Source organism: Nothobranchius furzeri, chromosome 5, assembly GCF_043380555.1.
Source record: "Nothobranchius furzeri strain GRZ-AD chromosome 5, NfurGRZ-RIMD1, whole genome shotgun sequence".
Classification (NCBI taxonomy): Eukaryota; Metazoa; Chordata; class Actinopteri; order Cyprinodontiformes; family Nothobranchiidae; genus Nothobranchius; species Nothobranchius furzeri.
This window is the reverse complement of record NC_091745.1, coordinates 35,737,073-35,749,211: the sequence shown is the minus strand read 5'-3', so window position 1 is coordinate 35,749,211 and position 12,139 is coordinate 35,737,073. Positions and strand designations below refer to the sequence as shown.

The window sequence follows — 12,139 nt, the reverse complement described above, 5'->3', positions numbered from 1 at the left end:
ACGGTGGGTGACAAATCTCCATTCACATGTCGCAACTGACAAAGTAAAACAGTGTTAACAATGTATTGCATTGTGCACAAGGAAAGGTAACACAACTTCACATTTTGAACCAAGAGGAGAAAATACACAACATGAGTTCAAACCCTTGTGGCTATTTGCTTTTTTAAGTCCCCAGTGTGGTTTTAAGAGGTCTAGGTGTTTCTGTTTAGAGTGTTTCATGCAGGCAGCTATGTGTGACAGGGTTTATGATGGCTCTAGATAACGAATCATGACCTAAACTCTGTTGATAGCTGTGGTTTTAGGTATTTCTGGGGTTTTTTCCTTTGAAACCCACGTTGCTATTTGAAGTTTACCTGTTTGCTGTCTTCTTCTTCTTGGGCTTTGCAAAACTCTTGCTCAATGGAGCAGTCCAGCTCACTAAACAGTCCCACCTCTTCACAGTTCTTCAAGAAACGTGTTGGAGTTGGCGTTTGGTCTGGAATTCAAACACAGTGTTGTCAGTTCTTTGCATTTATGTCTTTTTATTTCTGCGTGCCATCATCATCATAGAGAGAAATACGTGTTAATTTAGGATTTTTGCATGTTCATTTTTCAATAACAAATAGAAAAAAGTAGAACTATGGAACTTGCTGTCACACGTCGGCTCTACAGAAAAGTGTTCTGTCCGTTTTGCTCGGCAGCTTTTTGCTGACAAAGAACAGATTCCACCAACCGAGCGGGCCTCGTTTGTTGAGCTCTGACAAGCTGCAGCATTCGCCCCGACATCAGGGGGGGGTGGGGTGGGGGGGGGGGGGCTTACATTTCAGGTTTCTGACACTCAAAGGTGATTTTTTATGATCATGGCTGATTCTAAAAGCACATTTTTGTTGTTTATCTTTTCTGGCTGAAATGGAGATTTACTCATTTAAACATGACTTGTGAACCCAAAATATTGTTTTATTTAATTATTTATATATTTATTTATTTATTTATTTACTTACTTTTGGGGAGACAGAACATATAACCAAACCTCTAAGATGAGCTGTAGCTCATCAGATCAGTGTCTAAATATGAGAATTATTCGGACAGCTAATGACCAACACCCAGAAGACATGAGCCCCATTGTCTAAACAGCATTGGTGATAAAGAGGCTCCAATCTGAATCAGCTGCAGTGGTTAATAATCCTTCTAGGAAAACAGATCCATGGATTTCTTTGGCATGACCCCTGAGAACTGAGAGAATACCTCCTTTTCTCAGCCCGTATGGACTCTACTTGCACACTGCAGACCAACATCACTCAAAAGACTGAAAGATTCTCATCACCAAAAAGCAATTATGAGCAGAAATTAAGCTACAAATGCTGATTAGTCTGCTCATATGTGAGCGCGTCTGCATCGGCTATGTGAGCGCGTCTGCATCCGCTACGTGAGCGCGTCTGCATCCGCTACGTGAGTGCGTCTACACATCTGCATCCGCTATGTGAGCGCATCTGCATCGGCTATGTGAGCGCGTCTGCATCCGCTATGTGAGCGCGTCTGCATCGGCTACGTGAGCGCGTCTGCATACGCTACGTGAGTGCGTCTGCATCCGCTACGTGAGTGCGTCTGCATCCGCTACGTGAGTGCGTCTACACATCTGCATCCGCTATGTGAGCGCATCTGCATCGGCTATGTGAGCGCGTCTGCATCCGCTACGTGAGCGCGTCTGCATCGGCTACGTGAGTGCGTCTGCATCCGCTACGTGAGCGCGTCTGCATCGGCTATGTGAGTGCGTCTGCATCCGCTATGTGAGCGCGTCTGCATCGGCTATGTGAGCGCGTCTGCATCGGCTACGTGAGCGCGTCTGTATCGGCTACGTGAGCGCGTCTGTATCCGCTATGTGAGCGCGTCTGCATCGGCTACGTGAGCGCGTCTGTATCCGCTACGTGAGTGCGTCTGCATCGGCTACGTGAGCGCATCTGCATCCGCTATGTGAGTGCGTCTGCATCCGCTACGTGAGCGCGTCTGTATCGGCTACGTGAGTGCGTCTGCATCCGCTACGTGAGTGCGTCTGCATCCGCTACGTGAGTGCGTCTGCATCCGCTACGTGAGTGCGTCTGCACATCTGCATCCGCTATGTGAGCGCATCTGCATCGGCTATGTGAGCGCGTCTGCATCCACTATGTGAGCGCGTCTGCATCGGCTACGTGAGCGCATCTGTATCCGCTACGTGAGCGCGTCTGCATCCGCTATGTGAGCGCGTCTGCATCGGCTATGTGAGTGCGTCTGCATCCGCTATGTGAGCGCTTCTGCATCGGCTATGTGAGCGCGTCTGCATCGGCTATGTGAGCGCGTCTGCATCGGCTATGTGAGCGCGTCTGCATCGGCTACGTGAGCGCGTCTGTATCCGCTATGTGAGCGCGTCTGCATCGGCTACGTGAGCGCGTCTGTATCCGCTACGTGAGTGCGTCTGCATCGGCTACGTGAGCGCGTCTGCATCCGCTATGTGAGTGCGTCTGCATCGGCTACGTGAGCGCGTCTGCATCCGCTATGTGAGTGCGTCTGCATCCGCTACGTGAGCGCGTCTGTATCGGCTACGTGAGCGCGTCTGTATCGGCTACGTGAGCGCATCTGTATCCGCTACGTGAGCGCGTCTGCATCCGCTACGTGAGCGCGTCTGCATCCGCTACGTGAGCGCGTCTGCATCGGCTACGTGAGCGCGTCTGTATCGGCTACGTGAGCGCGTCTGTATCCGCTACGTGAGCGCGTCTGCATCGGCTACGTGAGCGCGTCTGCATCCGCTACGTGAGCGCGTCTGCATCGGCTACGTGAGCGCGTCTGCATCCGCTATGTGAGTGCGTCTGCATCCGCTATGTGAGCGCGTCTGCATCCGCTATGTGAGTGCGTCTGCATCCGCTACGTGAGCGCGTCTGCATCGGCTATGTGAGCGCGTCTGCATCGGCTATGTGAGCGCGTCTGCATCCGCTACGTGAGCGCGTCTGCATCGGCTACGTGAGCGCGTCTGCATTGGCTATGTGAGCGCGTCTGCATCGGCTATGTGAGCGCGTCTGCATCCGCTATGTGAGTGCGTCTGCATCGGCTACGTGAGCGCGTCTGCATCGGCTATGTGAGTGCGTCTGCATCCGCTACGTGAGCGCGTCTGCATCCGCTATGTGAGTGCGTCTGCATCCGCTACGTGAGCCCGTCTGCATCGGCTATGTGAGCGCGTCTGCATCGGCTATGTGAGCGCGTCTGCATCCGCTATGTGAGCGCGTCTGCATCCGCTACGTGAGCGCGTCTGCATCCGCTATGTGAGCGCGTCTGCATCGGCTACGTGAGCGCGTCTATATCCGCTACGTGAGCGCGTCTGCATCCGCTATGTGAGTGCGTCTGCATCGGCTACGTGAGCGCGTCTGCATCGGCTATGTGAGTGCGTCTGCATCCGCTATGTGAGTGCGTCTGCATCGGCTATGTGAGCGCGTCTGCATCGGCTACGTGAGCGCGTCTGTATCGGCTACTTGAGCGCGTCTGTATCCGCTATGTGAGCGCGTCTGCATCGGCTACGTGAGCGCGTCTGTATCCGCTACGTGAGTGCGTCTGCATCCGCTATGTGAGCGCGTCTGCATCGGCTACTTGAGCGCGTCTGCATCCGCTACGTGAGCGCGTCTGTATCCGCTATGTGAGTGCGTCTGCATCGGCTACGTGAGCGCGTCTGCATCCGCTACGTGAGTGCGTCTGCATCCGCTACGTGAGCGCGTCTGCATCCGCTACGTGAGCGCGTCTGCATCGGCTATGTGAGTGTGTCTGCATCCGCTATGTGAGTGAGTCTGCATCCGCTATGTGAGTGCGTCTGCATCCGCTATGTGAGCGCGTCTGCATCGGCTATGTGAGCGTGTCTGCATCCGCTATGTGAGCGTGTCTGCATCCGCTACGTGAGCGTGTCTGCATCCACTACGTGAGTGCGTCTGCATCCGCTATGTGAGCGCGTCTGCATCCGCTATGTGAGCGTGTCTGCATCCGCTATGTGAGTGTGTCTGCATCCGCTACGTGAGCGCGTCTGTATCCGCTACGTGAGCGCGTCTGCATCCGCTATGTGAGTGCGTCTGCATCGGCTACGTGAGCGCGTCTGCATCGGCTATGTGAGTGCGTCTGCATCCGCTATGTGAGTGCGTCTGCATCGGCTATGTGAGCGCGTCTGCATCGGCTACGTGAGCGCGTCTGTATCGGCTACTTGAGCGCGTCTGTATCCGCTATGTGAGCGCGTCTGCATCGGCTACGTGAGCGCGTCTGTATCCGCTACGTGAGTGCGTCTGCATCCGCTATGTGAGCGCGTCTGCATCGGCTACTTGAGCGCGTCTGCATCCGCTACGTGAGCGCGTCTGTATCCGCTATGTGAGTGCGTCTGCATCGGCTACGTGAGCGCGTCTGCATCCGCTACGTGAGTGCGTCTGCATCCGCTACGTGAGCGCGTCTGCATCCGCTACGTGAGCGCGTCTGCATCGGCTATGTCAGTGCGTCTGCATCCGCTATGTGAGTGAGTCTGCATCCGCTATGTGAGTGCGTCTGCATCCGCTATGTGAGCGCGTCTGCATCGGCTATGTGAGCGTGTCTGCATCCGCTATGTGAGCGTGTCTGCATCCGCTACGTGAGCGTGTCTGCATCCACTACGTGAGTGCGTCTGCATCCGCTATGTGAGCGCGTCTGCATCCGCTATGTGAGCGTGTCTGCATCCACTACGTGAGTGCGTCTGCATCCGCTAAGTGAGCGCGTCTGCATCCGCTATGTGAGCGCGTCTGCATCCGCTATGTGAGCGTGTCTGCATCCGCTATGTGAGTGTGTCTGCATCCGCTACGTGAGGGCGTCTGCATCCGCTATGTGAGTGCGTCTGCATCGGCTATGTGAGCGCGTCTGCATCCGCTATGTGAGCGTGTCTGCATCCGCTATGTGAGCGTGTCTGCATCCGCTATGTGAGCGCGTCTGCATCGGCTATGTGAGTGCGTCTGCATCCGCTATGTGAGGGCGTCTGCATCCGCTATGTGAGCGTGTCTGCATCCGCTATGTGAGTGTGTCTGCATCCGCTATGTGAGCGTGTCTGCATCCGCTATGTGAGTGTGTCTGCATCCGCTATGTGAGCGCGTCTGCATCCGCTATGTGAGCGCGTCTGCATCCGCTATGTGAGCGCGTCTGCATCGGCTATGTGAGTGCGTCTGCATCCGCTATGTGAGTGTGTCTGCATCGGCTACGTGAGCGCGTCTGCATCCGCTACATGAGCGCGTCTGCATCAGCTATGTGAGTGCTTCTGCATCGGCTATGTGAGCGCGTCTGCATCGGCTATGTGAGCGCGTCTGCATCGGCTACGTGAGCGCGTCTGCATCGGCTATGTGAGCGCGTCTGCATCGGCTATGTGAGCGAGTCTGCATCGGCTATGTGAGCGCGTCTGCATCGGCTATGTGAGCGCGTCTGCATCGGCTATGTAAGCGCTTCTGCATCGGCTATGTGAGCGCGTCTGCATCGGCTATGTGAGCGCGTCTGCATCGGCTATGTGAGTGCATCTGCCTCCGCTGAAGTTTGCACCGTTGGTATGCAATGACTGGAAGTGAGCTGAAGGCTACGCACCATATGATTTACATTACTGTAAACAGCTTGCCATAAAGGTGTCTAATGACAGACAAGAATGTGTGTGCATGCGTCACCTTGGCACACATCTGCGAGCAAAGCTGCTGGACTCTAACAGTGTTGATGCTGTCATAACTCACCTGATAACATGTTGTCATTCTTTATGCTGGGGAATTTAAGGGTCATCTCATGTTTGTGTCGATGGATCATCAGATGGTCTTCCGTGGGGAACCGCTGTTCGGTTTGGAAGAAGAAGAGGTGTGTGAGTATTATTTACACTAACGAGAAGAAACTGTCTAAAAGTCTTGAGGTACATCCCTGCTTTAGCTTCGGAAGAATCAGAATTTCTAGTAATAAATCTGGACTTTTGCTGTTAGTTTCAGCTATTTTCAGTCCAGTGCCTGAAAACGAACTGATCTGTTTTTCTGTTACTTGTTTAAGCCACTTGATCCTGACAGTGAATCGTTCAAGCGTGGGAAGCTAAACTCAAGGCATGAGCCACTGTTGCATCAACACTAAACAAGCAACTAGACAAAAATACAGTTTTAAATTAGATCAGTCTGTCACAAAGACTTCACTTGTTCCAATTTTTCTGTTGAATTTATTAAAAAAAGGTAGCGACACAGGGCCAAGACCAGGATGGTGCATTTCTCACGTCCTGGATCAACTTTTTGATTGATTTCTTTTCTCCATTTATTAAAAATACAACTTTCAGATCGTTCATCTGCTGCAGACAGTTTATTTTAGATCTAAACTTATTTTGTCCTCCATCCTTAGTGTCATGATCAAACCTAAGAACTGGACAGAAAACTAGTAAAATAACCGTCAAAGTCTATAAAAATCTTTCCAAAAACCTGGAGAACTATTGATCAAGAACACTACCAAATATTACAAGAAAGTCTGGCTGCTTGGTGGTTTCGGGCTTTGGTTTGTACCCACACTGACCTGAGAACAGCCGGGAGCGTTACACACAAACAGCCTTTCCTGGTCTGAGTTCATCCCTCTGGCCAGAGTCTCATAAAACTAGAGAAAACATAAAAAAGAAAATATGAACTGTTGTTTCCTTGAAACAGTAACTTTGAAAAAGCTTGAAAAAGTATATTTCAAATGCATTTTTACATAAAATATACGAAGTTTTGCTAAAGCATAACATGTATTCTCAATAGATTGTATAAGAACAAATATACAGTAAGAAGTACTAATCCTGTTTCGTTTAGCTAATTTAAATTAAGTCATAAATGTTTTCTCAAGAATGAACACGCTGCTCTGCACTGATCTACAATCACCAGCGAAGATGCAAATTTCTGATGCATCAAACCAGCGAAATGATTAAAGGTTTTGCTGATTTAGTTGCTAGAGTTGTGTTGAGGAACGTTCTGTAAGGTAAGCAGTGGACAGTTAGTTAAGAGTTAAATTCATTTTCAATATATAAACACAACTTTTAATCCAAATGTCCTTACAGCTCTAAACACATTTAGCTTGGTTCTTAGATCCTCTTAGATAGAAAACATACCCGACCCCAACCCTGTTCACCAGAAAAGTGTCTCGTAGCACACGTTAATCGACTCTTCAGGTCATGCATGAAACCTGAGTCAGACACGAGAACAGGAACGATGTTTTCTGAATGGATTTGAACTAATAATGTAAAACAAGCAAAGTCATGTGAAGCTGTCATCAGAACCCCTCCAGCTGGAGAGCCACCCGGTAATCTCTGCATGTCTGGCAGCATAAAGGCTGTTCACGTTTTTACTCAACTTTTGCTGTTTCACATTCCAAACACTGACAAAGAAAGAATTTTGTGTTATTAGTCCTCTTGATGTAAATATCACAATTTTCTCGTTCTGTCTTTTTCTCTTTAGCAAATGAAGTTGGGATGTTTAAACAACGTTGAGATGAAAAAGTGTTTTATAATAATGAAAATATTCTGTTACTATTTTTCAATATCTTCGTATTTTGTGTCACCAAATGAGGGCAGGAGGTCACCTCATCTGTGGCGTGTTCAGTCTGAAACTCTCAGTGTGTGTTCCCATCAGGATGAATGGAACAGCTACGGAGTTACTGCAGGATATAATTCTCATTTATTACACACTTTAAATACAGCTAATCACTTTTCTAATCCTAACCATAAGCTGACAAGAACTGTGCTGCATCTGTCATTTATCCAGTGCCACATCTGAAACGCTCTTTGAGAACACTTTCATGCACCAGGTTCATAAAATTCTCTTTTTCATGCGTGCAGACTGTTTCCTCAAGAGAAGTCAAAACACCCTAATATTGTGTTATGCTAGGCTGTGGTGTTTTCCTAACAGGCTGTGCTTCATAGGCAAGCCTGTGGAACGGGGTCTGGACAGGGTCTCTCTGTCAGAGACCACGGAGACCAGTTCCCTCGCTCTTCTGCAGGGACCCCAACAACTCACCTGGTCACCTTTGACACAACAAACATCAGCAACAAACTAAACAGAGTGACTTGTGCGGCACCCCGGTTATTCGTGTGTTTCTGCCACATTTGCATCACGGATACGTAATTTTCAGCTGTTTCTTTTGGCTGCATCTAAGTCATTTCCACAATGATCACCAATAATAAAAAATACACGTTTCTTTCCTTTTTCTGTTTGTAATATTGGGGTTGATCATTTCAGCCCAATTACCACGACATTCGAACCACATGATGCAGAAAACTCCACCATTCATCCCGTAGATGCCTCTGTGAATGGTTCCTTTGCTTTTGCACTTCACACTACCTGATGCTTGATGCCCCTTTCCTGGAAATGGGGCACTTGGTTCATTTTAGGTGTCGATGTTTTAGTTTAGTAGAGGAAATGTGGTTACACCTCACATTAACTATAAACCGGTGTAAGTGAGGTGCATGGGGGGGTTAGTCCAGCCTTCGATTTCCAGAGGAAGGAATTCTCCAGACATTGTGTTTGAAGTCAAACGGCGGGAGTCAGGTGCAAAAAGGTACGTGGGGTTAAAACGAGCACAAACGTGCAGAGCAAAACGTACCTTCCGATAACCTCGGCTTGTGACAGCACAAGTTCAATTTCTGAGGCAGTGAGCGTGGTCCAGATGACAACTGTGCTCTTGAGCTACATGTCTGCGAGAAGACTGGAGAAGTTTAGTACTGTAAAGCGGGGTATGGGCAAGAAAATGAGTCCTGCAATAAAAACTTAGGGCATGAAACAAGAGACTGCTGTCGTTTGACTCCTTCACCAGCACTACCCTAAGCACATGAAACCGAGTCTGGGTCACATTTCACTGCTGCAATCAGCCACTGAGCTGCACTCAGCTTGATAAAATATGGAAAGAATCTGCTTCAAGGTTACTAATTAAAACCAGTTACCCAGGGAGATCCACCAGACTTGACATTTTGGGTTTTTCTTTGATTTTTCATCATTCATTTAATTAGAATTGTGATTAAAATTTTAATCTGATTTATATATATTTTAATCAGGACATTTTGCAACTTTGGCTGAATCTTGCAAGGTTTGGTTGTTGAAAAAACGAGTTTTATTTCTACATCTGGTGCCTTGTTTACCAGAGGGTTTATTAACGGCATCGGTAAATAATTTTAAAGGTAGCGGAAATGTAATCCATCTATTTTCGTCATTCGGTCTGTCTGCTGTTACCGGAAGTCTGGGCAATAATTAAAGGGTGGGTGAAAGAAAAGTGGTTATTGACAGTGCTGCCACATAAACATAATGAAAGCAATTAAATAATTGAAGTTCTTTCTTTCTCGTCAGCACCTTCCTGAAACCTCAGCATCTGATCGGCCTACATCCCACAGAATGACGTCATGTTGCTCTTGTTGCTTTTAACGTTAAAAAAGCAGATCTGATGGAAACAGAAGCCGTGGAGCGGTGCGGCTCCGCGTATCCCCAAACGGGACAGGCGCACCGGTGATGCGCAGACCCGCAAGCTGGGAGGAAACGCTGAGGAGGTGCAGAAACTAATGTGCGGCGTGCAGAAAATCCTCCTTTTTGCGGATGTCGGAAGATGAATTCCTGCGGACCTGACAGGCAGACAGACCGAGCTGCGGCACTTGACTCCGCGTTCAACTTCAGCAACAATCAGCAGCAAACGCTCTCTCTCTCACACACACACACACACTCTCTCTCTCTCACACACACACACACACACACACACACACACGCGCGCGCGCACACCATGACAATGCACTCACTTAACACGAAACTCACACCAGACTTTCAATCGCGAGCTTAACATTGTTGCAGGGATAAGAAAAGCAAAATAATATTTTTTCCAAAAGCGCTGAAGCGAACAAATCAAGCTGTTTCATGGAGGAGGAAAGAAGAGAGAGAGAGAGGAGAAAAACGCTTTTAACGAAGTCAACCAACCTGCAGAGGCTCGTGCACGAGGGTCTGCATGGTGGCAAGGTTTCCAACTTACCAAGTGCAGAAAATATGAAGCAGTCCCTCAGAAGAAACCACGTTGGACTGAGAAAAGATTACAATACGATCTATTTAGAGAACCATAACGTCACCCCTGGGTGACGTCACGTGGGATTCCTGAACTTCTAAATCATTGCGGTCCACTGGTAGGCGGCGCGAGCGGGGCGGGGCTTGTGAGTGCACGCCCAGGAGCATGGACGGATGGATGGACGGAGACCGCTGGTCCTGAAGTGGGTGCGGTGCAACAAAGCCCCGCAGGCAAATCAGCACGGTGGCGCTGTCCCATAAACTCAGCTGCATTAGTTAAATTAGCTGGAGAACCATCAACCAAAATAACAAATAAAATTCATTATAAATGACTAGACGGCTCTGCTGAAATATTACATCAGTCGGCTGGAACAAAATCTAAATAATTCCCCAGTGAGAAGTGTGATTAATATAACCAAGTCACAGACTCACAGGTGCTAACTGAAATGGTCACACATAAATGAAGAAACATCGAAACTAAATCAACGAAGACCTGCATTTCTTCTGATCTTTATAAGCAGTCCACAAACTGGAAAGACCACATTCATCATTAACATTTTGAAATTAAATTAAGCTCTGCTTCCAAAACGCGGTAGTTCAGCGTTAGTGCTGCATCTGTAGCTGAGAGATTTAAGCCGGAGTCAGATCCTCCTGTCTGAGGGCTCGGTGTGTCCTGCTGCTGGTGCCAACCGGCTGTGATTTCTTCAGCCACAGACACCGGTAGCAGCGAAGCCATCCTCAAACCCACAGGGATTAATGACTCCTCGCACATTGAGAAATGTTTACCACTGGCCTGCGACCACTGCACCAGACACACTAAGAGCTCTGTCACTGAAACAATAACGCAGTCTGGAAAGCCCTCATAACTCAGAGCTTCTCCGCCTCTGTCTTTTAACCAGAGCTTTAATCAACGTTTATGACATCCTTTTGTCTCTTTATTGCCAATATATTTCCCAACCAATCCAAACATTATGCCTCCAGAAGAACAGACTATCAGGCTGGAGAGAGCCGATACAGTTGGAGGTCAGTGGCCCACACTAAAGAGAGATGTGATCTATATTATACTAAACCTTTTATGATTATGTCTTTGTGGAAAGCTTTTGGGTAAAACCACCTTGGGATGAAAAGATCATGTGATGATATTTTGTGGCCGCAGGCGCGTTCACGAGGCAAAAAGATACAAGTACAACTAAAACATTACTAATTATTTACAAAACCTGTGTGCAAATGGGGAAAAAGTCAGATAGATTCATTGAGAAATACAACCTGGCCAAGCTGATGTGTTCCACTCAGGCCTCAGACTGACTGCTTCCTAGAGCAGAGGTGGAGCGGGGGCCGAGCTTTCAGCTAGCAGGCTCCAGCTTCCATCAGTAATGCTAAATGGCCTGTATTTGATATAGTGCCTTCTAGAGTCCTGGACCCCCCAAGGCGCTTTACAACACAACCAGTCATTCACCCATTCACACCCTGGTGGGGATGAGCTACAATGTGGCCACAGCTGCTCTGACTGGGGCGCACTGACAGAGGCGCCAACGGTCCATCCGACCACCACCACCACCAGGCAAGGTGGGTTTAGTGTCTTGCCCAAGGGCACAACGTACTGAGCAGGGTTCGAACCTGCAACCTTCTGAATACGAGGTGAGCACTTAACTCCCGTGCCACCATCGCATCAGTGAGCCGCACAAGGCTGAACGGTTTAGTTTCCTTTTAGAGAAATCTCAGTCGAAGGTGGTGTGGATGTCGTTTAAAAAAACCTTTCAAGCAAAATGAATGATGAAAAATAACAATCCAAAGGTCCGACTTTCCTCGAGCCCTGCCCGGGTCTGTGGCAGGAAAAGTGGGATCATGTTTGTCCTTCACAGACCCGGTGAACTCTCACATCCTGCTCTTCAGCTCTGACGACCAGCAGCTCCCGGATCTCTGCATCGCTCCAGTCGTCTCCGCGGATACTGTCTCCCCTCCGTCTTGTTGCCTTGGCTCACATTTGATAAGTAATCATGACATCACCATCTGTTGCACAAAGACGTGATCACCATACATAAGTCCGGTGTTGCAGGAATATTATCGAGCTTGGCGGCACAATTGGCGCAATATTCTCGCCTCGCCATGCCGCCATGGCGCATTCAAAA

At 48.8% G+C, this 12,139-nt stretch overlaps 1 protein-coding gene across 3 annotated transcripts in view; it reads right to left on the bottom strand.

Annotated features, from left to right (window-relative positions):
* creb5b (cAMP responsive element binding protein 5b) overlaps positions 1-10,119 on the bottom strand; it is a 41,993-nt gene extending 31,874 nt beyond the window's left edge. For 2 of the 3 annotated variants that reach the window (XM_015974973.3, XM_015974976.3), the window contains exons 1-4: positions 9,930-10,080; positions 6,520-6,597; positions 5,715-5,808; positions 354-475 (exon numbers count right to left, since the gene is read on the bottom strand). In XM_015974973.3, the coding sequence (XP_015830459.3) occupies positions 354-475; positions 5,715-5,808; positions 6,520-6,597; positions 9,930-9,959 (324 nt within the window). In that variant the 5' untranslated portion in view covers positions 9,960-10,080. Of the gene's footprint in view, positions 1-353; positions 476-5,714; positions 5,809-6,519; positions 6,598-9,929 lie in introns of all 3 variants that reach the window. The other variant, XM_015974974.3, reaches the window with a different exon arrangement.
* Between the last annotated feature and the right edge of the window lie 2,020 nt (positions 10,120-12,139).